The sequence below is a fragment of the Lepus europaeus genome, chromosome 12, assembly GCF_033115175.1.
Source record: "Lepus europaeus isolate LE1 chromosome 12, mLepTim1.pri, whole genome shotgun sequence".
Classification (NCBI taxonomy): domain Eukaryota; kingdom Metazoa; phylum Chordata; class Mammalia; order Lagomorpha; family Leporidae; genus Lepus; species Lepus europaeus.
In genome coordinates this window covers 36,978,377-37,002,300 of record NC_084838.1, presented here as the reverse complement: position 1 = coordinate 37,002,300, position 23,924 = coordinate 36,978,377, and the positions used below count along the sequence as shown (strand labels likewise).

General features: G+C 45.8%; 2 protein-coding genes and 1 pseudogene across 4 annotated transcripts in view; 2 read left to right on the top strand and 1 right to left on the bottom strand.

Annotated features, from left to right (window-relative positions):
* Positions 1–15,161, top strand: part of TRMT10B (tRNA methyltransferase 10B) — a 33,640-nt gene extending 18,479 nt beyond the window's left edge. Inside the window, exons 2-9 of one of the 2 annotated variants that reach the window (XM_062207931.1) lie at positions 96–298; positions 765–873; positions 2,134–2,258; positions 3,884–4,036; positions 9,728–9,806; positions 10,386–10,453; positions 13,718–13,841; positions 14,407–15,161. In XM_062207931.1, coding sequence (XP_062063915.1) covers positions 113–298; positions 765–873; positions 2,134–2,258; positions 3,884–4,036; positions 9,728–9,806; positions 10,386–10,453; positions 13,718–13,841; positions 14,407–14,513 — 951 coding nt within the window. In that variant the 5' untranslated portion in view covers positions 96–112 and the 3' untranslated portion in view covers positions 14,514–15,161. The remainder of the gene's footprint in view (positions 1–95; positions 299–764; positions 874–2,133; positions 2,259–3,883; positions 4,037–9,727; positions 9,807–10,385; positions 10,454–13,717; positions 13,842–14,406) is intronic. The other variant, XM_062207932.1, reaches the window with a different exon arrangement.
* LOC133771849 (KATNB1-like protein 1) lies at positions 5,373–7,234 on the top strand (annotated as a pseudogene).
* A 2,028-nt stretch (positions 15,162–17,189) lies between the features above and the next one.
* Positions 17,190–22,256, bottom strand: EXOSC3 (exosome component 3). Of its 2 annotated transcripts, XM_062207929.1 has the most exons (4): positions 21,908–22,256; positions 20,435–20,584; positions 18,504–18,655; positions 17,190–17,627 (listed from the first exon to the last, which is right to left on the bottom strand). In XM_062207929.1, the coding sequence occupies exons 1-4, from the start codon at positions 22,229–22,231 to the stop codon at positions 17,426–17,428; spliced, it is 828 nt and encodes a 275-aa protein (XP_062063913.1). In that variant the 5' UTR covers positions 22,232–22,256; the 3' UTR covers positions 17,190–17,425. The 2 variants fall into 2 exon arrangements, with proteins under 2 accessions (XP_062063913.1, XP_062063914.1); XM_062207930.1 differs by lacking the exon at positions 18,504–18,655 and having other exon boundaries at positions 17,510–17,627.
* Between the last annotated feature and the right edge of the window lie 1,668 nt (positions 22,257–23,924).

Here is a 23,924-nt window from a genome sequence, read left to right as displayed (position 1 = left end):
TCAGTATTTTAACACCATTGGTCTTTTGGATACAGGAAAATGGCTGTGTAAACAGTAATGTAATATCTCACAAATTATTGCACCTTTTTCTGAAGGAGCGGGGACTGAGCGCATGGAGTGGAAGTCTGAAGGGAGTGCCCAGGAGACACGGTCAGCTGTGGTGCAGGAGCAGGAAGGCGTCCTGGAGGACACAGATGAAGATGGCGTCTCTGAAAGCTTCCAGCTTCTGCAGATTGACGTGGGATGCGAGTGCGGTGGTGGGGAGACCTCACCCGCAGGCACTGCACCATGGTGCTCGGTGAGTGCAGTCAGTGGCTTGGCCAAGAGCCTTGAATGATGGGATGTCCTGGAGCACCCTGTTGTCGGGGTAGATCCTGATCATGGAAAAAAGAGGCTAGGAGTGAGTCTTGTGTATTCTGAGTGATGAATTAACTTCCTGGTAATTGGTTTAAAATTTCAGTTCCATTTGAGTCATAGGAAAAAGTAAATAAAGTTCAAAAGGAGCTTGTAATTCACATCAGAGGGGTCAGGAGTCTACACTCTGCTATTGGCCCCGTTCCTGATTAACTTACTGTGTCTCTGGGTGGGTCACATCTCTTTCTGGGGCTCTATTTTCTCTTAAGTAGAGAGTTTTTAATGATATCCTTTTTCTCACCTAACTTTACATGTAAGTGAAAAAATTAAAAGTAATTGTTTCTAATATTCATTTTCCTTTTTGGTGCTTATGAAGTTCTCAAACAATTTTGTTTTCTGGATAACATAAGAAAAATGTCCAAAGGAAACAGAGACATTGGGAAAAGATAGTTGCAGCAAAGAAGAGTAAAAGAAAGCAAGAAAAAGAAAGAAGAAAAGCAAATCGTGCTGAAAATCCAGGTAATAGATTACTCATGGAATCATATTTGTTGTTTAGCAAACTGGTGTCTGCATATTCTTAGGCAAATAGGAATTTTATTTAAATGGACAAATATCTGTAAGGTGGAGCTTGTTGTCCTATTTTTTGGGTTCATAGTATCAAAGAAATTTGGGTCAGGTTTTGTGGCACAGCCAGTTAAACCACCATTGGGATGCCCACATCCCATGTCAGAGTGCTGGTTTGAGTCGTGGCTTCTCCATTTCTGATCCAGTTTTCTGCTTACACATCCTGGGAGGCAGGGGATGATGAAACAAGTACTTAAGTTCCTGCCAATCATGTGAGAGACCCAAATGGAGTTCCTGGCTCTTGGCTTCAGTCTGACCCAGCCCTGGCTGCTGGGGGCATTTAAGGAGTGAACCAGCGCATAGAAGAGCTCTCTGTTTCTGTCTCTCTCACTCTGCCTTTCAAATAAATAAATCCCTAAAAATGTTTATTCATTAAATGTTTATTTTCATCTACTTGAAAAGGAGAGAAACAGAAAGAGAAAGAGAGCGAGTAAGAAACAGATTTTCCATTCACTAGTTCACTCCTCAAATGCCCTCAATAACTGGTGCTTGGCCAGGCTGAAATAAGAGGAGCCCAGAACTCCATCTGAATCTCTATAAACTAGGTATCAGGGGCCCAAACACTTGAACCATCATCTTCTGCCTCCCAGGTCACTACCAGGAAGTTGGATTGAAGCAGAGTAGTTGAGACTTGAACTGGCACTCCAATAAGGGATGCGGGTATCCCAAGCAGTTGCTTAACCCACTGTGACAAAATGTCTGCATTCCAAAGGCTGCTTTTCAGATACAAGCTATCTAGTGAATATGAGGTTGTGAGCTTGAAATTAGAAGGAATGATACCAGAAACCATTAACATTTGTTCAGAGCTGTGTGCTAAGTTCAGTTCTAAGAGTTGTACATTCTAGGATGTTGGTACTATTGTCATCCCTGTTTTATAGGTGAAAACATAGAGGCTCAGAGAAATTAAGTAATATGCCCAAGATGAATCAGCTAATAAGTGAACAAACTAAACTTGCATTTAACCCGCCTGTGTGCACCAGAGCCTATACTCCTTACCACTCTGCCATGCATGAATCTAATGAACGAATATCGTGCGTGAGCCTCAGGTTTCTCTTCCTATACAAAAACTATGCAGCTGGCCAGGGAGATTTGTTTCTGTGGAAGATTGTTCCTCTGTTTTCCCACTTTTCTTCCTTCCTGATATTTTTGCTCTAGGCGTCTGCCCCCAGCACAGCAAGCGTTTTCTGAAAGCCTTAACCAAAGAGAAGCTTTTGGAAGCCAAACACTCAGGACCAAGACTGTGTATTGATTTGAGTATGAGCCACCATATGTCAAAGAAGGTAGAGCATTCGCTAAGCCTGGAATTCCTGCTCTGATGAGGGAGGCCCAGAAGGGTGCATTTGTCAGGAAGAATATGAGCAGCTTCAGCGTCCGATTTGTAATAAACCCAGTGTTTGGCTTTCTACACTGGCCTACTAGATTCCAAATGGTTACTGTAAAGAATCTGGAAGAAGAGGTGCATCCCCCGGTTAGCTTGCATATTTTTACCTTGTCATCCGTTTTGATCCCTTAGCCTCTCTGTTCGTGCTGTCCCCAGTCTGAAGTGAGTCTTTCAGGTTCATTTCTCTACACACCAGTTCTTTGGCCTTCTACTGGGGAGAGGAATATCTGTTGGGTAGCATGTTGTTGGGAGATCACCATTTTAATAATTTTAATTATGATCTTTATTTTTATTTGAAAGGTAGAGTGAGAGAGACAGAGAAAGATCTTCCATCTGCTGGTTCACTCCCCAAATGTCCACAACAGCTATTTATGGGCCAGGCTGAAGTCAGAAGCCCGGACTCAGTATAGGTCTCCTGTAGAGGTGGCAGGGACCTGGATACTTGAGCTACTGCCTCCCAGGATATGCATTAGCAGGAAACTGGAATTGGAAGTGGATCCGGGACCCCAGGCACTCCTGTGTGGGATGTGGGCATCCTACATGGCATCTGAATTCTGCACCAAACACCCACCCCAGTGTTTGCATGTTTTTCAGAAAAATTAGGAAAACTGTAGGTCCTTAACATGGAATTTAATTATAGTTCTCCAAAAAGGTAAACCAAAAGTCTCTACTGTTTATATTAACTTAGATATCAGATTAAATCAAGTCTAGATTCAGGAAGAACTCTCATTTACTGGCTTACTCCTCACATGCTTGCAATGACCAGGGCTGGACCATGCTGAAGCTGGGAGCTAAGTACTCAGTCCAGGTTTCTCACATGAATGGCAGGAACGCAGCTACTTCAGTCACCACCTGCTGCCTCCCAAAGCGCACATGAGCAGGAAGTCGGAAGCAGAAGCAGAGCCATGTCCGGAAACTAGTCACTTCAATAGGGGTGTAGACATCACAGCCGGTGTCTTTACTGCTAGGTCAAACGCCTGCCTCCAGCAGCATTTTCTTCTCTGTTGAATAAATAGGGCTAGATTGTGAAGCTGCCTTTCTGTAAGAGTGATGTCTGAATCAGCATGGGAAGTTAAAATTTCCAACCCCTGTGGCATCTGTTGGAGTTAGGGAGGAGGTGCTAAGTTTATTGAAGTATAAAAATTTCTAGTTATCTGATCTCTTTTTAATAACTCAAATAGTCACCATCACATGGTATGATTTTAGTAAAAGCTGAAGTAATTTTATCTATATTAAATGTATAACAATAGGGCCCTCAGGACAAAGAATTCTGCTTTCCCACTAACTCGCACTCACTATTTCTTAGCTAACATTTTTATCTGAACTTTCATCCATAAGTTGTGACATCATAGGTTGTAACACACTCACACATACGTGTGCTCACTCCTGGAATAAAAGAGGCCATCCTAGTTCATGACATTTTCTAGAGTAGCATTCAGTGGACTTGCTATGTTCATAGCTTTTGTTGGTAATGAATTTAGGGAGTTGGCTTGTTTCCACCTGGTTGTCCTTATTTCTTTGAAGGAACTGAGTAGACTGGCTGGGCAGATCCGAAGGTTGTACGGTTCAAACAAGAAGGCTGACAGGCCATTTTGGATCTACCTCACTGGGTTCACAACAGACAGCCCCCTCTATGAAGAGTGTTTGAGGATGAATGATGGATTTTCCAGTTACTTGGTAAGTCCCTTTATGCAAATTATTTGAACTACAATATCTGAAAACTGATTGTATTGTAATGATAAAAGTTTGTGTTTTCGCTTTTTCATATTTTGATGTATAGTCAGCCTCTCTGAATTCATAGGTTCTGTATCTGCAGTCACTCAACCAAGGATTGAAAAGATTCAGGAAAACAGTTACATCTGTACTGAAAAAATGTAGATTTTTTTTTTGGTCATTACCCCTTAAACAGTACACTATGACAATTATTTACATAGTATTCACAGTGTATTAAGTATTATAAATAATCAAGAATGCTAAGAGATGTGCATAGTTTATATGCAAATACTATGGCATTTTATGTAAGGACTTAAGCATCTTTGGATTGGAGTATCATTGGAGGTCCTGGAACCCAATCCCCTGTAGATAGTGAATGACACTGTAATTTTATGTATGTGTTAATTACATGTTTTCAATGTTGAAATCTAAAAGAAGAATTCATACCTTCTCCATTCTTTCATTTAAAAAATCTTCTCATCCGGCCGGCGCCGCGGCTCAACAGGCTAATCCTCCGCCTTGCGGCACCGGCACACCGGGTTCTAGTCCCGGTCGGGGCACCGATTCTATCCCTGTTGCTCCTCTTCCAGGCCAGCTCTCTGCTGTGGCCAGGGAGTGCAGTGGAGGATGGCCCAAGTGCTTGGGCCCTGCACCCCATGGGAGACCAGGAGAAGCACCTGGCCCCTGCCATCGGATCAGCCCGGTGCGCCGGCCGCAGCGCGCCAGCTGCGGCGGCCATTGGAGGGTGAACCAGCGGCAAAAAGGAAGACCTTTCTCTTTGTCTCTCTCTCTCACTGTCCACTTTGCCTGTCAAAAAAAAAAAAAAAAAAATCTTCTCATCCTTCAACTATATTGACAAACTGATATTCCCAGGATCTAGGACTGTAATTTGTGTCCTGTATATTGAATGCTAGATTGTATACTCTAGAAGTATTTCTGGAAAGTGCCGTGACTCCTTTTTTTTTTTTTTTTAAAGATTTATTTATTTATTTGAAAGTTAGAGTTACACAGAGAGAGAAGAGGCGGAGAAAGAGAGAGAGGTCTTCTATCTGTTGGTCCACTCCCCGATTGTACACAATGGCCAGAGCTGCACTGATCCAAAGCCAGGAGCCAGGAGCTTCCTCCAGGTCTCCCATGAGGGTGCAGGGGCCCAAGGACGTGGGCCATCTTCAACTTATTTCCCAGTCCATAGCAGAGAATTGGATCGGAAGTGGAGCAGCTGGGACTCGAACCAGCGCCCATATGGGATTCCGGCACTGCAGGCGGCAGCCCCACCTGCCTCGCCACAGCGCTGGCCCCCATGACTCCTTTCTTGTTCTTGGTAATGCAGAGTTCGTTATGGAGGAAGTGGAGGAATGCTTTAGGAAGTAATGTGAATTTAGGGGCAGGTACTGGGCCTGGCACCTGAGATGCCCTGTCCACATATGAATAACTAGGTTTGGGTCTCAGCCCTGCTACCAGTCCCAGCTTCCTGCTGATGTGCTCCCCAGCAGCAGGTGATGGCCAAAGATACTGGGTCCCTGTCACCCATGTGGAGACCTGGTTGGAGTCCTTGGCTCCTGGCTTTGTCCTGGCACAGCCCTGGTTGTTGCAAGCATTTGGGAAGTGAACCAGCAGATGGGAAAACACACATACACATACACACACACACATACACACACACACAAACGCGCACGCGCAAGTGCGCACACTTACTCTCTGTCTCTGCTTCTCAAATAGTTTAAAACCAAACAAAAGTAATGTGGCTGGTGGGGGAACCGAGGGACATGCTAGGCTGCTGGGCACAGTTCGTCAGCTCCTGGGCAGGGCTGAGGCACTGTGGTACCGTGAGCGCAGGTATATAAGAGACTGTGGCATTTGAAACCCACAGTGTTAAAAAATGGAACTTTGTAATAATATTGAGGATCATTCTACTGATCTTCCTAGAAAAAAGATCTCTAATTTCACCAATAAGAATATGAAGGAGGTTAAAAAATCTCCCAGGTGGCTGCTTACATAAATAGAACAGTTGGACAAACTGTGAAAACTGCACATAAACTATATAAGGTGATCTATTGCAGAAAGAAAGTTCATCACCCCTTTTCAAATCCTTGTTACAAATAAAAACAGTCCCCTAGCAGTGAGGGCTATGGTATGGCAAATAAAGAAAATGAACTGGCTTGTGCAGGTTGCCTGCCTGAAAACTTACACCATGATAGTCGCACATATTTGGTTAATTCCAGTGACCCTGGCTCTTCACAGACAGAAAGCCCATCATCAAAATCTAGTGGGTTTTTCCCTGAGGTTTCTCAGGACCAAGCAGCAGTGACCCAAGTTTTATTCAGCAGGAGTTTGCGATTGAACGTAGCTTCAACTTTCGGGAGAAAGAGGAGCATAAGTGAACTTGTAGCCTAGCTGCTGAGGATAGAAGATCTTGGAGGTGTGGATTGCCTGTCTGTGCTCACCACAGGCAGTTTGCCACAGTTTACTAGATCTCCCTTGGCTGCCGTGTGGACTTGTTGCCTCTAATAAAGTCATTACTTAAAAGCAGATTGGAAGAATATGTAATAGGTCGTGTAAACGGGCTTCAAGCAGTCCTAAAAAGGTGGTGGTCAGAGCTGTCATCCAAATCAAATCAGAAATGACAGAAATATTCAGATTTTAAAACAACAATGAAGTGGATTGTGGGAATAGGAATACCATCTTACTTACTGCCAGGATATACTGGTAATATAGCTAAGGATATAAATGCTTATTTATTGCAGTTGCATTGAGAGTTTTTTTTCTACTACTAAACAGCATTTGGTTATTTGAGATATCTTGGCACTATAAGATTTCTAAAAATAGGTCTTTCCTGAGAACTGAACTGTGGAAGAAATCAAAATCATTTTTTCTTTTAAAAAGCCATATAATGAAACCGCTAATTAAACCCTAACAATCTACTTCACATTGATGTGGAGTAGTATCCAAAAGGAGCAGCTTCAACTTCAGTAAGGTGAAAGGGCACTATGAAGATTGTTCACCTTTGCTGCATCTGGGATCCATGTGGTTATTTAATAACATTGTTTAAGAACTACTGGGTCTTAATACAGTCATGCATAAGAATATAATTTGTACTCTGCAAAAGTAAGACAAAACTTATTACTAGAAACTACAAAGACCAATCATGGGGCTGACACTGGCGCAGCGGATTAAAGCCCTGGCTGGAAGCTCCAGCATCCCATATGGGTGCCAGTTTGAGTCCTGGCTGCTCCTCTTCTGATCTAGTTCTCTGCTATGGACTGGGAAAGCAGCAGAAGATGGCCCAAGTTCTTGGGCCCCTGCACCCATGTGGGAGACCTGGAGGAAGCTCCTGGCTTCGGATCAGCACAGCTCCAGCTGTTGTGACCATCTGGGGAGTGAACCAGCAGATGAAAGACCTCTCTCTCTGTCTTCACCTCTCTCTGTAACTCTGTGTTTCAAATAAATAAATCTTAAAAAAAAAAAAAAAAACCAATCATGATTTTTTTAAGATTGTGTTTTATTAAAAAAAAAACACTTAAGTGTGTGCAGATTTTTTTTTTTTTTTTTTTTTTTTTGACAGGCAGAGTGGATAGTGAGAGAGAGAGAGAGAAAGGTCTTCCTTTTTGCCGTTGGTTCACCCTCCAATGGCCGCTGCGGCCGGCGCATTGCGCTGATCCGAAGCCAGGAGCCAGCTGCTTCTCCCGGTCTCCCATGCGGGTGCAGGGCCCAAAGACTTGGGCCATCCTCCACTGCCTTCCCGGGCCATAGCAGAGAGCTGGCCTGGAAGAGGGGCAACCGGGACAGAATCTGGCGCCCCGACCGGGACTAGAACCCGGTGTGCTGGTGCCGCAAGGTAGAGGATTAGCCTGTTAAGCCACGGCGCCGACCAGATATTTTCTTTTGTTGAAAGACTTTGAATGTGAAAACATCAAAGTAAATTATTAAAAATTTTTTGTTCACATTGAGATGCTGTGTATGCAAAATGCCTTAATTATTACTAAGCCAATATATGATGATACCAATATCTGTTTTAAAAAATTTAAGCCAACCATGCTTCTGGCAATATAAAATTCTGGGCATTACATCGGGGGTTTACATTCACATAGAATGTTATTGTTCAGATATATTCCACACAATTTTTAAACCTTGAGAATATTTTTGGTATCTTTTATTTTTTTTTTGCCAGAATCATTGTGCCATGTATTATCGCTATATAAAGAAAAAGTTGAATATGTGTTTGTATGAGTGTTTAACTGGAAATGTCCATGAAATTAGCTAATTTATATTCACTTTTTATTGTGTATATATTTCTAATATTTTTCATTTCTGTATCATTTAAACTTTCTTCACTTGAGTAAATTCACTAGATATTTCTGTTTTTTGCTTTTAAGAAAAAAAAAGTAGTGTGGATTTAAAGTGAGTTTTAGGAAGTACTAGGATGCTTTTCAACTCTCCCAAGAATGTCGTAATGTAGTATAGACACATGAGAATCCAGACCACCCTCTAAGAACTGTCATTAAGAACGCCCTCATGGGTTTGCTTTGTGTAGCTGAGGCTGCGCAGTGGCGGCCTTCTCTAGGCGAGAAGTGTGAAGGGTGTACTTTGTGGTGCTACACAGCCAGTGTTGATATTACTGTCTTAACAATCTCGCCTGAAGTGCACTCATATCCACCTTTATGTCTGTCTTTTAAAGGCAGAGCTCTCTGATCTGCTAATTGACGCCCCATGTGCCTGCAACAGCCAAGGCTGGGCCTGGCTGAAGTCAGGAGCCAGAATCTCGGTCTCGGATCTCCCACGTGGATTGCAGGGACCCGGATACTGGAGCCATCACTTGCTGCCTCCCAGGGTGTGCATTAGAAGAGCTCGATCAGGAGTCGATCTGGGACTGGAACCCAGGCACTCCTCTATGGGGTGCTGGCATCTCAAGTGGCATCTTACCCACTGTGGCAAACACTCATCCACTGCACTTTATTTTTTTTTAAATTTATTTATTTGACAGAGTTATAGACAGAAGGAAAGACAGAGAGAAAGCTCTTGCATCCGTTGGTTCATTCCCTAAATGGACGCAGCGGCTGAAGCTGGGAGCTAGGGGCTTCTTTCGGTTCTCCCATGCAGATGCAGGGTCCTAAGGACTTGGGCCATCTTCTACTGCCTTCGCAGGCCATAGCAGAGAGCTGGATTGGAGAACAGCTGGGACTAGAACCGGCATCCATATGAGATGCTGGTGTGGCAGGCAGAGGATTAATCTGCGCCACAGCACTGAGCCCTACCCACTGCACTTTTTTATGATTTCACAGATAATGTCATCCCTTGCTTTGCTGTCTTCCTGCTTTTCTTAGGTGATCGTCTGCTTTGAATGGTTCTCCTTTCATCTGTATCAACCTGACTTCCTCTCAGGAGTTCAGCTCCTGCCTTTCCTTCACCCACAGGTCTTCCCTGGCTTTAGTTCTGTTCCCTGTACCTCTATGGGTGCCCTGTATCACTTTCTGTCTCATTTCATAGTTTAAATGTTTGTGCCTTTCTACTTCCCCTGCCTGACCGAACACTGTCAGGAGTGCAGCTCCCTGATGCACCTGGGGCCACGGACGATAAGAAACTAGATGTCCAGTGGCTAGTTACTGAATGTGGCTGTCTTTTAACCAGCTTCCCACTTGGATCCTTTGTGTTTTTCAGCTAGATATCACAGAAGAAGACTGCTTTAACTTATTTCCTCTGGAAACCCTTGTGTACCTGACTCCTGACTCAGAACACGGTATGTGCTTCACTGCGTGGATTCATGTAGTGATCTGTTCCGTTGTTCCCCATAGCAGAATTTATCAAAGCCAGTCAAAGATTGAACATAAACTGCTCTCCTCTGATGAGCAGATCCCTCGCTGGATTCTCTGTGTGTGTTCAGCCCTGTGCACACAGCAACACAGATGTAGGGTTTCCACCCTCGCTAGGCGTTATGTGCTGCCAGGCAGCCCTTCCCAGGTTCCCTGCTCAGCTGCCCCCATTGGTCCTTCTTGGATCAATGCTAAGGTATTGCTTGTTTTAGAAAATCATCCATTTCACATAATTTTTAAGTTTACTGTTATTAAGCTATTCATAGTATTATTTTCTCTTTTAATTTTGTTTCCTTTCTAAATCTACTACCTTGGGTCTACTACCTTTTTGATTAAAAAATACCAATAACTTGACTGTTTATTGGCCTTTGGTTTTCTTGAGCAAGTTACTGCTTTTTTTCTCTTTCATTAAATTTCTGCTTGTACTGTTAATTATTTCCTTTTGCTTTCTTTGAGTTTAGTAATTAACAAACAGTTTTGATCTCTGACTTTTATTGTTTCATTAGCTCTTGAAGATGTTGCTCTAAACAAAGTTTACATCCTTGGTGGACTTGTGGATGAAAGTATTCAGAAGGTCAGTATTCATGTTGACTTCAACATCTGCATTTTAAAAAGCAGTGTTCACTTTTAGAGGTTCTTGCTCTGTCGTAATCTTACCCAGTGGGCCTGAGCACTGAGGGAATAGGAGGAGCAAGCCTCGTCTCCCTGGGTTGGCCCCAGGCTGTGACGTGACCTCTTTTCACACTGGCCCCAGTCCTGAGCCTGAATCCAGTCAGGAACTGGAATGAGTTGTGTTTGATAATTACATAAAAAGACCTGTTGAGCTGCCTTTTTTTTAAAAAATAATTTTTGGTTAATTGCTATACATTGTGTTTAATATATTTATTTATTTGAAAGAATTACAGAGAGAGGTAGAGACAGAGGTCTTCCATTCACTGGTTCACTCCCTGAATGGCCACAAGGGCTGGAGCTGAGCCAATCCAAAGCCAGGAGGCAGGAGCCTTAAGCCTCCTGGGGGTCTCCCACATGAGTGCAGGGGTCCAAGGACTAGGCCATCCTCTGCTGCTTTCCTGGGCACATTAGCAGGGAGCTGGATAAGAAGTGGAGCAGCCGGGACTCCCAACCAACACCCATATGGAATGTTGGCATTGTAGGCCAGGGCTTTAACTTGCTGTGCCACAGGGCTGGCCCTAGCTGCTTTTGTTCTCTTCAGTTTTACAGGGCATAACACTGATCTTGACCAGGTGAGCACTGGCTCAGCATTCGGTTTAATCTTTGTGAGAGTAGTTTGCTCCTTCCCAAACCACCTTCCCTTCTGATTGAAAGCTTGTTTTTTGTTTGTTTTGATTTGTTTTTTAAAGATTTATTTATTTATTTGAAAGGCAGAGTTACAGATAGAGTGTGAGATAGAAAGATCTTCCATCACTGGTTCACTCCCCAAAATGGCAGCAACCACTGGGGCTGGATCAGGCTGAAGCTAGAGCTTGGAACCCTATGTGGGTCTCCCACGTGGGTGGCAGGGGCCCATGCACCAGGCCATCCCCTGCTGCCCTCCCAGGTGCATTAGCAGGGAACTAGATCAGCAGTGGAGCAGCTCATATGGGATGCTGGTGTCACCGGCAGTGGCTTAACCCACTGCCCACAGTGCTGATCTCCTGCCATAAATCTTATCCCAGAATTTCACACTTAATCCTTAATATGATTGTCCAAATGTCTTTTGTTGAATGGGAGTTTTAGTGGAATAATTGGAGCATCACCAGAGTTTTGAAACGTGTTTCTATTATAAAAATAGTTGCTAATTTCCTTTGTTTATATTTACTAACATATATTGCATAGATAATATGTATGTTAAATAATGATATAATAAGCTGGCGCCGTGGCTCACTAGGCTAATCCTCCGCCTTGCGGCGCCGGCACACCAGGTTCTAGTCCCGGTCGGGGCACCGATCCTGTCCCGGTTGCCCCTCTTCCGGGCCAGCTCTCTGCTGTGGCCCGGGAGTGCAGTGGAGGATGGCCCAAGTCCTTGGGCCCTGCACCCACATGGGAGACCAGGAGAAGCACCTGGCTCCTGGCTTCAGATCAGCACGGTGCGCCGGCCGCAGCGGCCATTGGAGGGTGAACCAACGGCAAAAAGGAAGACCTTTCTCTCTCTCTCTCACTATACACTCTGCCTGTCAAAAAAAAAAAAAAAAGGAATGATATAATAGTTAAAATGTACAAAGAGTAGGCCGGCGCCGTGGCTCAACAGGCTAATCCTCCGCCTTGCGGCGCCGGCACACCGGGTTCTAGTCCCGGTCGGGGCACCGATCCTGTCCCGGTTGCCCCTCTTCCAGGCCAGCTCTCTGCTGTGGCCAGGGAGTGCAGTGGAGGATGGCCCAAGTGTTTGGGCTCTGCACCCCATGGGAGACCAGGAGAAGCACCTGGCTCCTGCCATCGGAATAGCGCGGTGCGCCGGCCGCAGCGCGCTACCGTGGCGGCCATTGGAGGGTGAACCAACGGCAAAAGGAAGACCTTTCTCTCTGTCTCTCTCTCACTGTCCACTCGGCCTGTCAAAAATAAAAAAATAAAAAAAAATGTACAAAGAGTAGAGTGAGAAATGAGGCTTCCCTTCTCAAGACAACCACTGTTAAATTTTCTTGTATTGGGGCTGGTGCTGTGGTGCAGCGGGTTAACGCCCTGACCTGCAGTGCTGGCATCCCATATGGGTGACAGTTCTAGTCCCAGCTACTCCACTTCCTATCCAGCCCTCTGCTATGGCCTGGGAAAGCAGCAGAAGATGGCCCAAGTCCTTGGGCCCCTGCACCCTTGTGGGAGACCCAGAAGAAGCTCCTAGCTCCTGGCTTCGGATCAGTGCAGCTCCGGCCAATGCGGCCAATTGAGGGGTGAACCATCGGATGGAAGACCTCTCTCTGTGTAACTCTTTCAAATAAATAAATCTTTAAAAAAATTTTTTTTCTTGTGTATCTTCCTCAATGTAGTCTGTGATCACACATAAATGTTTTGTATACTTATTTTACATGGATATCTTTCATATATGTGGATATATTTTTATATACGTATACTTTTTAGCACAGGTGATAGCTTAATTGCATTTAATTTTAAAATATTGGTGTTCCATGACTCCATACTGAAAAATATAAAAAATAGTCAAGAGATCTCTTACAGAAGAATATCATCTAATAAATAAAGAATGCATAATAGAATTTAAAAAATCTTAATTTTGTAACTCCCAGTGTAATACTGATTCAGGCAGTTGACTGAATGAAAGAAGGACCAGCTATTTACATATCAACCTACAGATTACAAAGGCAAAAATGTACCATTAAAATGAAGCAGTCCGATGGTCATCATCTTATGCAAGCTTACTTATGTTAAATGTTTATCCTGGCCGGCGCCATGGCTCAACAGGCTAATCCTCTGCCTTGTGGCGCCGGCACACCGGGTTCTAGTCCCGGTCGGGGCGCCGGATTCTATCCCAGTTGCCCCTCTTCCAGGCCAGCTCTCTGCTATGGCCCGGGAAGGCAGTGGAGGATGGCCCAAGTGCTTGGGCCCTGCACCTGCATGGGAGACCAGGAGAAGCTCCTGGCTTCAGATCAGTGCAATGCGCCAGCTGCAAACGGCCATAGGAGGGTGAACCAAGGGCAAAAAGGAGGACCTTTCTCTCTGTCCTTCTCTCTCTCACTATCCACTCTGCCTGTCAAAAAAAAAAAAAAAAAAAGTTTATCCTTTAATTATATAAGTAGAGATGGAAATTGTAAATAGAATTCCCACAATTTGTATGGAGTTGAGAATAAACTTGCATACATTTTGTGATAAAAATATTTAACTGTGATTACAGAAAGTAACATTTCAAAAGGCTTGGGAACACTCTGTCAAGACAGCCCGCTTGCCAATCCAGGAGTACATGGTCAGATGCCAGAATGGGAAAAACTATCATTCAGAGATACTGGCCATCAACCAAGGTACTTCTCCCGTGGCCCACACCGCGTGCGTGCGTTGTGGCGCTGCATCTTTGCAGTGTTTACAGTTAAATGGCCCTTGAAGCAGTCTCCAGTGACTCAGGTGCTTGAACTTTACTGCAACACCTTGTGGCGTCTGTGCTGGACATCGAGTGGCATTCTTCATTTTCTCCCTGGTGCTCAGTTATGGCAGAGATGGTTCCAGTTGTCCACTTGGCCCACAATGTCCTGCTTTCAGCCCCTACTTGACCAGTGATTTCCTATTTGTTCTTTGACATTCAGGTTAGCAGCATCTTGGCCAGCTTCCCTCCCACTCCCAGGTCATCTGGGCCCCTTCTTTGTTTTATTCTGGGTTGTAGCAATATCTATCATAGGCCTGTTTCTCTCAGTGTAGACTGAGGTCCTTGCAAACAAGTAGTTGTCTTCACTTGTGTCCCCTCACAACCTACTGCTGTGTGTGGTGCACAGTAGACTTGTTGAATGAAATATTCCAGAACATGCATTTCCTCGTTAGTCATTCACTGGTTTTGATTATTTGGTTACTGTGTTTTCTGTTTCTCTCTAACAGTATTTGATGTCCTGGCCACTTACTTTGAGACTCACAGCTGGCCCGAAGCACTGAAGAAAGGCGTCTCTTCAGGAAAAGGCTACGTGCTGCGCAGTTCGGTGGAATGATGGGCAGCCTAGCAGCCTCCTCACCAAGAAACAGGGCAGAGGGTGGCAGTGCACACACTCACCTTTACTTGACGTCTTGGGTCTTCCTAGGATATAACCTACTAACGACAGGGACCACAGTTTGTGCTCTTTTGTATCTCCTATAGTGCCTAGCTCACCGAAAGTGCCCGAATATATTTTAAGTAAAAAGTTTACATAACAATTAGCCCTAAAACTATATGGCTGTGTATGTGTTGATTCACCTGTCTCTGTCAAAGACTGAAAGACTGTTTATTGTTATGTCAAGAATTGAATTTTCACTAAATTGGCATCATAAAATTGTATGCATTTCCCCGGCTGCCTCTGATCATGCTGATTTTTCTCCTGGCTCAGTAATGAGCTGTCAACAGCTTTGTAAGGATCAGTCTTTCCTGACCTGGCTCTCCTTTGTCTCCTCTTGGGGCTCTTGCCCTGTACTCCCTTGTTTTGAGTATGGGCAAGGATCCTACTGGAGGATTTGTATTAATAGCCCTGTATCCTTCTTAGACTTCTACAAACTAGGTTCTTTGCATACAGTAGTCCTCCCTTATCCACAGTTAATTGGGGTCAAGATAATTGGTAAATCCTGGAAATAAATAATTCATGTTTTAATCACTTTATTATAGCAAACATTCCACTTTATTGTTGTTAATATCTTCCTGTGTCTTATTTCTAAATTCAGCCATATCATAGGTAGGTATATACAGCATATACAGGTTTCAGTATTTTCTGTGGTATAAAGCATCCCTTGGAATCTTGAAATATGTCCCCAGATGAGGGGACGACTGTATATTTGTAAGCAATCAAACTGAAAACAAAAAGTGTTGATAAAAATCTAACTTGAAAATAGCCAGAAATGTTGCATTATGACAGCATTTTAGATAAAATAGCCTACCTCTTATTACACAAATTTCATATTTCCTTGTGTCCTATAGTTGCTCTTGCCGTTTGGATGAGTTAACTTGCTAGTTAAACTACTAATGAATTCAAAAAGAAGCAAAAGGTATTTCTCTGCTGCCCCTTCATCTTCACTGTTCAATCCCTCAGGAGTCATGATCACTTAAAAAAAAAAAAAAAAAAAATCCAAAGACTGATTTTCTAAGATTTACTTATTTTTACTTGAAGGCAGTTAGAGGCAGAGAGAGAGAAAGAGGTCTTCCATTCACTGGTTCACTCCTCAGATGGCAGCAACAGCTGGAGCTGTGCCGATCCAAAGCCAGGAGCCAGGAGTTTCTTCCAGGTCTCCCACATGGGTGCAGGAAACTAAGCACTTGGGCCATCTCCCACTGCTTTCCCAGGCATAGCAGAGAGTGGATAGGAAGTGGAGCAGCCGGGACTCTGACGCCCATACGGGATGCCACCACTGCAGGGGGCAGCTTTACCCACTATGCCACAGCACCGGCCCCCAGTCTTTATATTGTTTAAAAACAGGTGAGGGCCGGTGCTGTGGCTTAGTGAGTAAAGCCACTGCCTGCAGTGCCGGCAGCCCATATGAGCTGCTCTACTTCCGATCCAGCTCTCTGCTATGGCATGGGAAAGCAGTAGAAGATGTCCCAAGTCCTTGGGCCCCTGCACCCACTTGGGAGACTGGAAAGAAGCACCTGGCTCCTGGCTTCAGTTTGACACAGCTCCAGCCGTTGCAGCCATTTAGGGAGTGAACAAACGGAAGGAAGACCTTTCTGTCTCTCCCTCTAACTCTACCTCTCAAATAAATAAAATCTTTAAATCCTTTTTCACTTTAATCATAAACCTTTCCCATTTATCCAAAACCTTAAAAGATAGCCTTTTGTTTGGCCTCTAGGAAATGATTTTTGCAAACTAAGATTTGGACAGTTTAGATTCGGAAATCTTTATAGTATTATTTGTATAACAAAAAAATATATAAAAATCCTGTAACATGAAAGTGAAGTGGCCGGCGCCGTGGCTTAACAGGCTAATCCTCCACCTTGCAGCGCCGGCACACCGGGTTCTAGTCCCGGTCGGGGCGCCGGATTCTATCCCGGTTGCCCCTCTTCCAGGCCAGCTCTCTGCTATGGCCTGGGAAGGCAGTGGAGGATGGCCCAAGTCCTTGGGCCCTGCACCCACATGGGAGACCGGGAGAAGCACCTGGCTCCTGGCTTCGGATCGGCATGATGCGCCAGCAGCAGCGGCCATTGGAGGGTGAACCAACGGCAAAAAGGAAGAGCTTTCTCTCTGTCTCTCTCTCTCACTGTCCACTCTGCCTGTCAAAAATAAAATAAAATAAGAAAAAAGTGAAGTACGCAACTACTGAATTTTTGTTAGCAATTGTGATAGAGATTCATGTTATTTGAAATGGACAAAGTAGATTAGAAAGTAGTATAAGTATCTTATAATGCCAATTTTAAAACCATATACATAGTGGTTGGGAATGGAGACCAATTTAAATTTTCTGTTTCTTCAGCTATGAGGGAGAAATGAGTTAACCCATTTGAAAGTGATTGGAAAGTACTTGGTATTTGGCCAACAAGACTTGTTAGATCTTACTCACTGAATACTGGAGGTAAAGGTGGCTTTTGTTTCTTTTTGTCTTCTACATGCTTTACTGTTATCAGAGAATTATTTTCAGAGTTCCAGCCTCATTATTGAAGCTGCACTCTAACAAAACAAAAAATTAACTCCAATAAACTGTAATGACTTTTTAGTAAACTTTATTGTACAGAACAAAAAAGTTACAATTTTATAGTTATTCTCACCAACAGAGCATGAGTAAAAATCAGTAACTTTCTTACAAAAATACTTAGGACTCTAATAAGACAATATACATTTACATCTTGTCTTCTGAAGATTTAACAAGAGGTTTACCTGAAAAAAGTTTCCCCCAGGAAACCCACAGTCTCTTGGCTCAACTGATCCATTAAAAAAGTCCACATACATCAACTTTCTGCCAATCTGGAGAAGATCTGTTTCCTTTGATCCGCTGTCATATGTTCACAAGCTTCTAAAACGTTTGCTAAAATTAATGTCTGTTGAATGGTCTTGGCCTTAACCCATATTCTTCCATTCATTCCAAATACAATCTCCAGTGGATAGAGTTTTCCCACTTCCTGTATGATCTCACAATCCGGAGCTAACAGCCTGGTGGGAAGAAAAGAACTTTAATGACGTGGTAGGGTGTTCCTGACTCTCCTTTACAAAGAGGCTCCTTTCCTGGGCAGTTCTCTATAGCTGTTCAAAGCTCTACCAACTTCATTCCAAAAAGGCGCATGATGACATTTCCCACCCTTTCTTCCAAGAAGTTTTATACTTTTCAAAGGCACAAGGGGTGGGCTGTCCCTTACAAGGAAATCAAACTCCTGTGTCGCCAGCTTTCTTCCCCTGAATTGTCAGAACACCTTAATTCTTTTTATTTTACTAGAGATATAAATCTTCCATCTGGTGATTTACTCCCCAAATACCTGCAACAGCTGGACTAGGACAAAACTGGAAGCCCAGAACTCTAGCTCCCAGTTAAGTGCCAGGGACCAGAGTACTTGAGCCATCATTTGCCGCCTCCCAGGGTGTGCATCAGCAGCAAGCTGGATCAGGAGCAGAGCAGCCAGGACGTGAACCGGGATATGGGCAGCCCAAGCAGCGGCTTTGCCACTGCACCAAATACCTGTCCCTCAGCTCCTCAATTCTAGACTTCACAATGATAGCTTTTTTTGTTACCTACAGTGCTAAAAGAACATTTCAGATTGATCTTCCTGACCCTGTAAGCCCAGCAGGCTTTACTGGAGAGAAGATCTGAGTATGAGCTTGAAGCATGAAGTATTAGCCCCTCCACTACACTAGCACCAGAAGCTACACAAATACATGTGGATTTGATAAGTTTATGTTCGGGACACAACTAAATTCATGAGTTTAGAAATATGCTAACTTGGATAGTGATTTTTAAGCTCCAGGAGAAATCAGTTACCAAGAATGTAATTCCCAAAGATTAGTCATTACAGAAGGCAGGCAAGCCAGACTTACTTTCTAATTAAGCCTAAAGTCACTTTAAAAAGCAGCCCGTCTTGTCCAATCACACCCATCCCGTTGGCTCGTCCACAGCTGTCAATGCAGACCATCTCTGGTTCCATATCTTTATTAGCAACCACAAACTGGCCATAGATGAGATCGCCAACCTATGACATTAAAAAAAGTTAATTTCCTCTCAGTACACCAATCTACAGGTTGTGTTCATTCTCAATGCTAGCTATCTGCGGTTCTGTGGCTAAGGGACTGACTGCTCTAGGATGTCCACAGCCACTTTGGAATTGAGTCTTGAAGGCAAAATGGACACATGCACCCGCCCCCTGCAGCTGTCAGGGAATCCCAGCTGGGAGCCAATCCAGCTCTCTGCTAATGTACTGGGGAAGCAGATGACCCAAGTACTTGGCCCTACCACCCATGTGGGAGACACAGATGGCATGCTAGGCTCTTGGCTTCAGCCTGGACCAGCAGGGCCCTGGCTATTGTGGCCATTAAGGGAGTGAACCAGTGGATGGAAAATCTGTCTCCCTCTTTGTCACTCTGCCTTTTAAATAAGTAAATAAATAAAGCATTTTTAAAAAATCAGATATTTAAAAATCCGTGCCTCAGCCACACGTCAAATGGTCAGCAGCCACATGTAGCTAGTAACTTCCAAGCTAGTCAGTGCAGACAGAAAACAGAATCTTACAGAAAGTTACTCTACAGAATTACAGTATTATGGACAGAGAAAGGAACTCCAGGTATGCACATGACCCAAAGCAAGATGCAACGGTGGTAATTGACACTTCTCCACATGAGATTTACTTAGAAGTCTCATAGGCTAAATTTCAGAGCGACAGAACTGAGGAAACGGAGTGGACTTGCCCTTTCACCTCTAGTCACTCGTTGCTTAATCCTATTTTGAGCCTACCTCCACTGTTCTGTTCCCTCAAGGAAACATTAAGTAATCTACTTTTTGTCGGTGACCATGTTCCTAGAGAGGAACAAAACCCTGCCTGCCTTTCAGAAGCATTTGGTCTTGGAGTGCAGCTGGGATGTACAGATTAGATTTCACTCGAGGCCAAATTCAGTTAAGTGCTAAAGCAAAGATAAAAAAAGTGATGACTGGCAATGCCTTCGCAAAGATGGTCCTGTTCACCCCAGATGCCAAAGGGTGAGCCTGTGCAATCCCGACAGGGAACAATCTGAACGACCAAGCAAGATACACGGGCAGGAAACTGAGTTCAGTAGAGGATGGTGTGATTCACACATGCAGCGAAGGAGGTAACGCCGAGGAATTCTGCAGGCTTTGAAGAATCTTCCTTTTGGTATGAGAAAGGGGATATCAGCTCCCCAAAGCCTCTATGGATGGGGTAAGAGGGTGGAGGTAAAGGTGTTAATAAGACCACTGACTGACTTCAGTTGTCGGGGTGGGGGTTTAAGGCCTGAACTTGCAAAGTGGAGACAAAGGGATGGAGGTAGGCTCAAAATAGGATTAAGCAACTAGTGACCAGAGGTGAAAGGGCAAAGAAGCCACCAAGTTCCTGGCCTGGGTAGACAGGAAGGCTGTGGCTATGCGACCTGAGAAGGCCAATTGCAAACTAGGTAAGAAGACGACTCCTCTGCAGGGTGGACAGACAGCTGCTGCTGATCTGTACCACCTGACCTTCCCCCTCTCTAAGGCTGTGCCTGACCTTGTCCAGTGGATACGGACCTAACAGATAACAGCGGAGAAAACAGAACTCTCCCCTCCGAGATGAAGCCTCCCAGGAACCAACGTCACAAATATAAACCAAGTGTGTGCCTCTGCTCCTGCAGACTCTGAAGGGACTGTGAGAGCCTGAACACTCAGAGATGAGCCCGCACAACTGGGAGAATGGCCAGGCTCTGAAGACAGGTCAGGCAGCTTCTGGATAAATGAACGTCCTAGGGGTCAAAGGCACCATCATTACCTGCACATTAGGTCTGTTTCTTTTCGTTGCACCTTCAAATGCCAAGTAAGACAAAGAAGCTGGCTCACTCCCTCCAACGTCAACTTTGAATATATCTCCAGATTTAGCCGTCACTATGCCAATCACGTGGTCTCCTTTCACTGGAACATACTACAAAAGAAAACAGAATTGAGAGAACAGCCATAAATGGCAAGCTATCATTGGAAGATATCTCCAGCAAGTGCCTTAGTTGTTGTCATTAAAGAGATAATTTTAAAATATTCTGAAATGCAAGTTTACAAGTTAACCCATACAAGTTTGATTATATGCCATTTTCAGTAAAAGAGAAATCACAGTATAAACTCTCAGGTTTACAGCTTCTATTCATTTTTTTTAAGATTTACTTATTTTTATTTGAGAATCAGAGTTACACAGAGAAGGGAGAGGGGGAGAGGGGGAGAGAGGGAGAGAGGTCTTCCATCCGATGGTTCACTCCCCAATTGGCCACAGCGGCCAGAGCTGCAACGATCCAAAACCAGGAGCCGGGAGCTTCTTCCAGGTCTCCCACGTAGGTGCAGGGGCCCAATGACTTGGGCCATCTTCTACTGCTTTCCCAGGCCATAGCTGAGAGCTGGATCAGAAGAGGAGCAGCCCATATGGGATGCCGGCGCTTCAGGCCAGGGCGTTAACCCGCTGCGCACAGCGTGGCCCCTACAGCTTCTATTCATTTGAGCCAGTATTTACCAGTAAGTCCCTAGCTTCTGCTGCATCGAAGTCCAGTGGCACTGCGATCCTTAGAACCGGGAAAGCACATTCCATTGTTAGACACTTTTTCCCACCAGGAAAGTTCTGACCTCAGAGCGATTTAACTCCCTGTAACTGCCACTCACTGAGCCTGGTTCTGCTCGCTGGGACTCCAAAGGTCAAGCCTGCTCTTCCAGGACCACTGGGATTTTAGAGACAATAGCCGTGATTCAGTCTCCAGAGGCCTCTGTCAGGCTGCGTTCCTCCTGTTCACGATCCTAAATACAGTGGCTGCTGAGGTGGGCCCTGGACCACGGTGGTTCCAAATCAGCCTTAACACAGCAAGCCCCACGGCCGCGCCATCCCCCCCCCCCAACACAAGGCCCACGGCGGCCTCTTCCACGCTCACGGCCGCACCCTCCCCCCTTAACACAAGTCCACGGCGGCCTCTTCCACGCTCACGGCCGCGCCCCTCCCTTAACACAAGACCCACGGCGGCCTCTTCCACGCTCACGGCCGCGCCCCCACCCCCCACTTTAACACAGCAAGGCCCCACGGCCGCGACCCCACCCCCCTTAACACAAGGCCCACGGCGGCTTCTTCCACGCTCACGGCCGCGCCCTCCCCCCTTAACACAAGTCCACGGCCGCGCCCCCGCCCCCCACCTTAACATAGCAAGGCCCCACGGCGGCTTCTTCCACGCTCACGGCCAGCCCCTACCTCCCCGTCCCCCCCGGGATCCCAGCTCACCCGCTTCTGCTGCGAGTCCACCCAGTAAACGCCACCTCCACTGCCACTGCTGGGCTCCTTGTGGCGGAGGCGGCCGCACTTGGTGACCAGAAGGCGGTCGCCAGAGCGCCGCAAGCCCGGGCCGCACACCACGCGCACGCGCGAGCGCACCCCAGCATCCAGGCGTAACGGCCGCTCCCCGGCCCCGCCAGCGCCGTCCGCGTCCTCCTCTTCCGGCAGCAGCAGCTCCTCTCCCGGGAGCACCACCTGGTTTAGAACCGTGCGCGCCGCCCGCGCCCCGCTGCCCGCGAGCGACTCCGCTGTCACAGGCGCCAACTCAGCCATAGCAGGCGTCACTAAACACTGCTTCCGGTACCCAGCTTCCGCTTCCGTCTCCGAGCGCAGCAGCCGGCCCACGCCCGGACTTCCGCTTCCGGCCGCGGCTGGCGTTTGGCCTTGGACCCAAGTCTGCGAACCGGGTCTCTGCCAGCACGCGGGTGCTCCTCGCCCAAGGCGGCTGCGATTGTGTCAGGACCCGAACACCTGTCTTGTGGTCGGCGTGAGCCACGCCCAGCTTGAGTCCCCTGGAGAAGCCTGCACTTCTGGTCGCACCCCTGGACTACAAGATACTTCTCATAGGATCCCTGGAGAATTGCGGGAGCTGAGCAGAGGGACTTTGGAAACTGCTTTGTGGGGCTCTTTTCGGATGCTACCTTCAGAAGTGTGCTGACCTTTACCAGGAAAAGTACTTTTTCTTCAAAGTAAAACTTTTTGGGGGGATGCCGGATTCTATCCCGGTTGCCCCTCTTCCAGGCCAGCTCTCTGCTATGGCAGTGGAGGATGGCCCAAGTCCTTGGGCCCTGCACCCCATGGGAGACCAGGAGAAGCACCTGGCTCCTGCCTTCGGATCAGCGAGATGTGCTGGCCGCAGCGGCCATTGGAGGGTGAACCAACGGCAAAAAGGAAGACCTTTCTCTCTGTCTCTCTCTCTCACTATCCACTCTGCCTGTCCAAAAAAAAAAAAAAAAAAATACATAAAAACTTTTTGGGGACCTGCGTTGTGGCCTGGTGGGTAAGGCTGCTGTGGTTCGAGTGCCGGCTGCTCCACTTCCCATCCAGCTCCCTGCTCACCTGGGAAAGCAGCAGAGGATGGCCCAAGTCCTCGGGTTCCTGAATCCACCTGGGAGATCTGGATGAAGCTCCAGGCTCCTGGCTTGGGTCTGGCTCAGCCCCTGCCTTGGAGGCCATTTGGGGAGTGAACCAGGAGGTGGAAGAGCTCTGTCTGTAACTCTACGTTTTAAATAAATAAAAATAAATCATTAAAAAAAAAAAACCCTTGATTGTAACTAGAGAAGAAATCTATTCACATTGTTGAAAACCAGAGAAGAAAACAACGTATTGGTCTTGCCTGTTTGTGTTCTCTTCCATGCTGTCCACTCTAGTTCTGACTGTGGTCCAAGGTCTGGTATGAAACAATGCCTGATGAATAAATGAATATAGTAATACTGTGACACACGTTTGCCCCTAGACTTTTCACCCTGCAAAAATACACATCACATTCACATATTATCTCTGCATGCCTGGGAAAATCAGTAACTGAGTTACATTCCTACCTAGAGCACACTTTTGATGCCCACGTGAGAAACCAAACACCTTGTACAGGTACTTCAGGGCTTCCAATCTTCCAACTTGTTGAGTCAGGCATAGTTAATGAAATTGCCATTTTCTATCAACTGGCACCTTCAGTCAGTACTTGACCAGATTCCTCTGCAGAGCTGAGAGCTCCCGGCGACTGGGAGGTGCAGATGGATTGCTCTCAGCTGCCCAACTTTGAGGCACCGGGCTTGCAAGTGCATTTTTAGACTTTTTGAAAGTTTAATCAGCAGGCTAATCCTCCGCCTTGCAGCGCCGGCACACAGGGTTCTAGTCCCGGTTGGGGCGCCGGATTCTATCCCGGTTGCCCCTCTTCCAGGCCAGCTCTCTGCTATGGCCCGGGAAGGCAGTGGAGGATGGCCCAAGTGCTTGGGCCCTGCACCCG

Bases quoted from the DNA above. Each gene is read 5' to 3' on its own strand.
- EXOSC3 (XM_062207929.1), bottom strand. From the start codon at position 22,231: ATGGCTGAGTTGGCGCCTGTGACAGCGGAGTCGCTCGCGGGCAGCGGG. The intron at 18,656-20,434 runs GTAATGATGGTG...TTAATGTCATAG, and splicing joins GAAACAGACCTAATGTGCAG to GTTGGCGATCTCATCTATGG. The intron at 17,628-18,503 runs GTAAGTCTGGCT...TCTTCCCACCAG, and splicing joins ACTTTAGGCTTAATTAGAAA to GCTGTTAGCTCCGGATTGTG.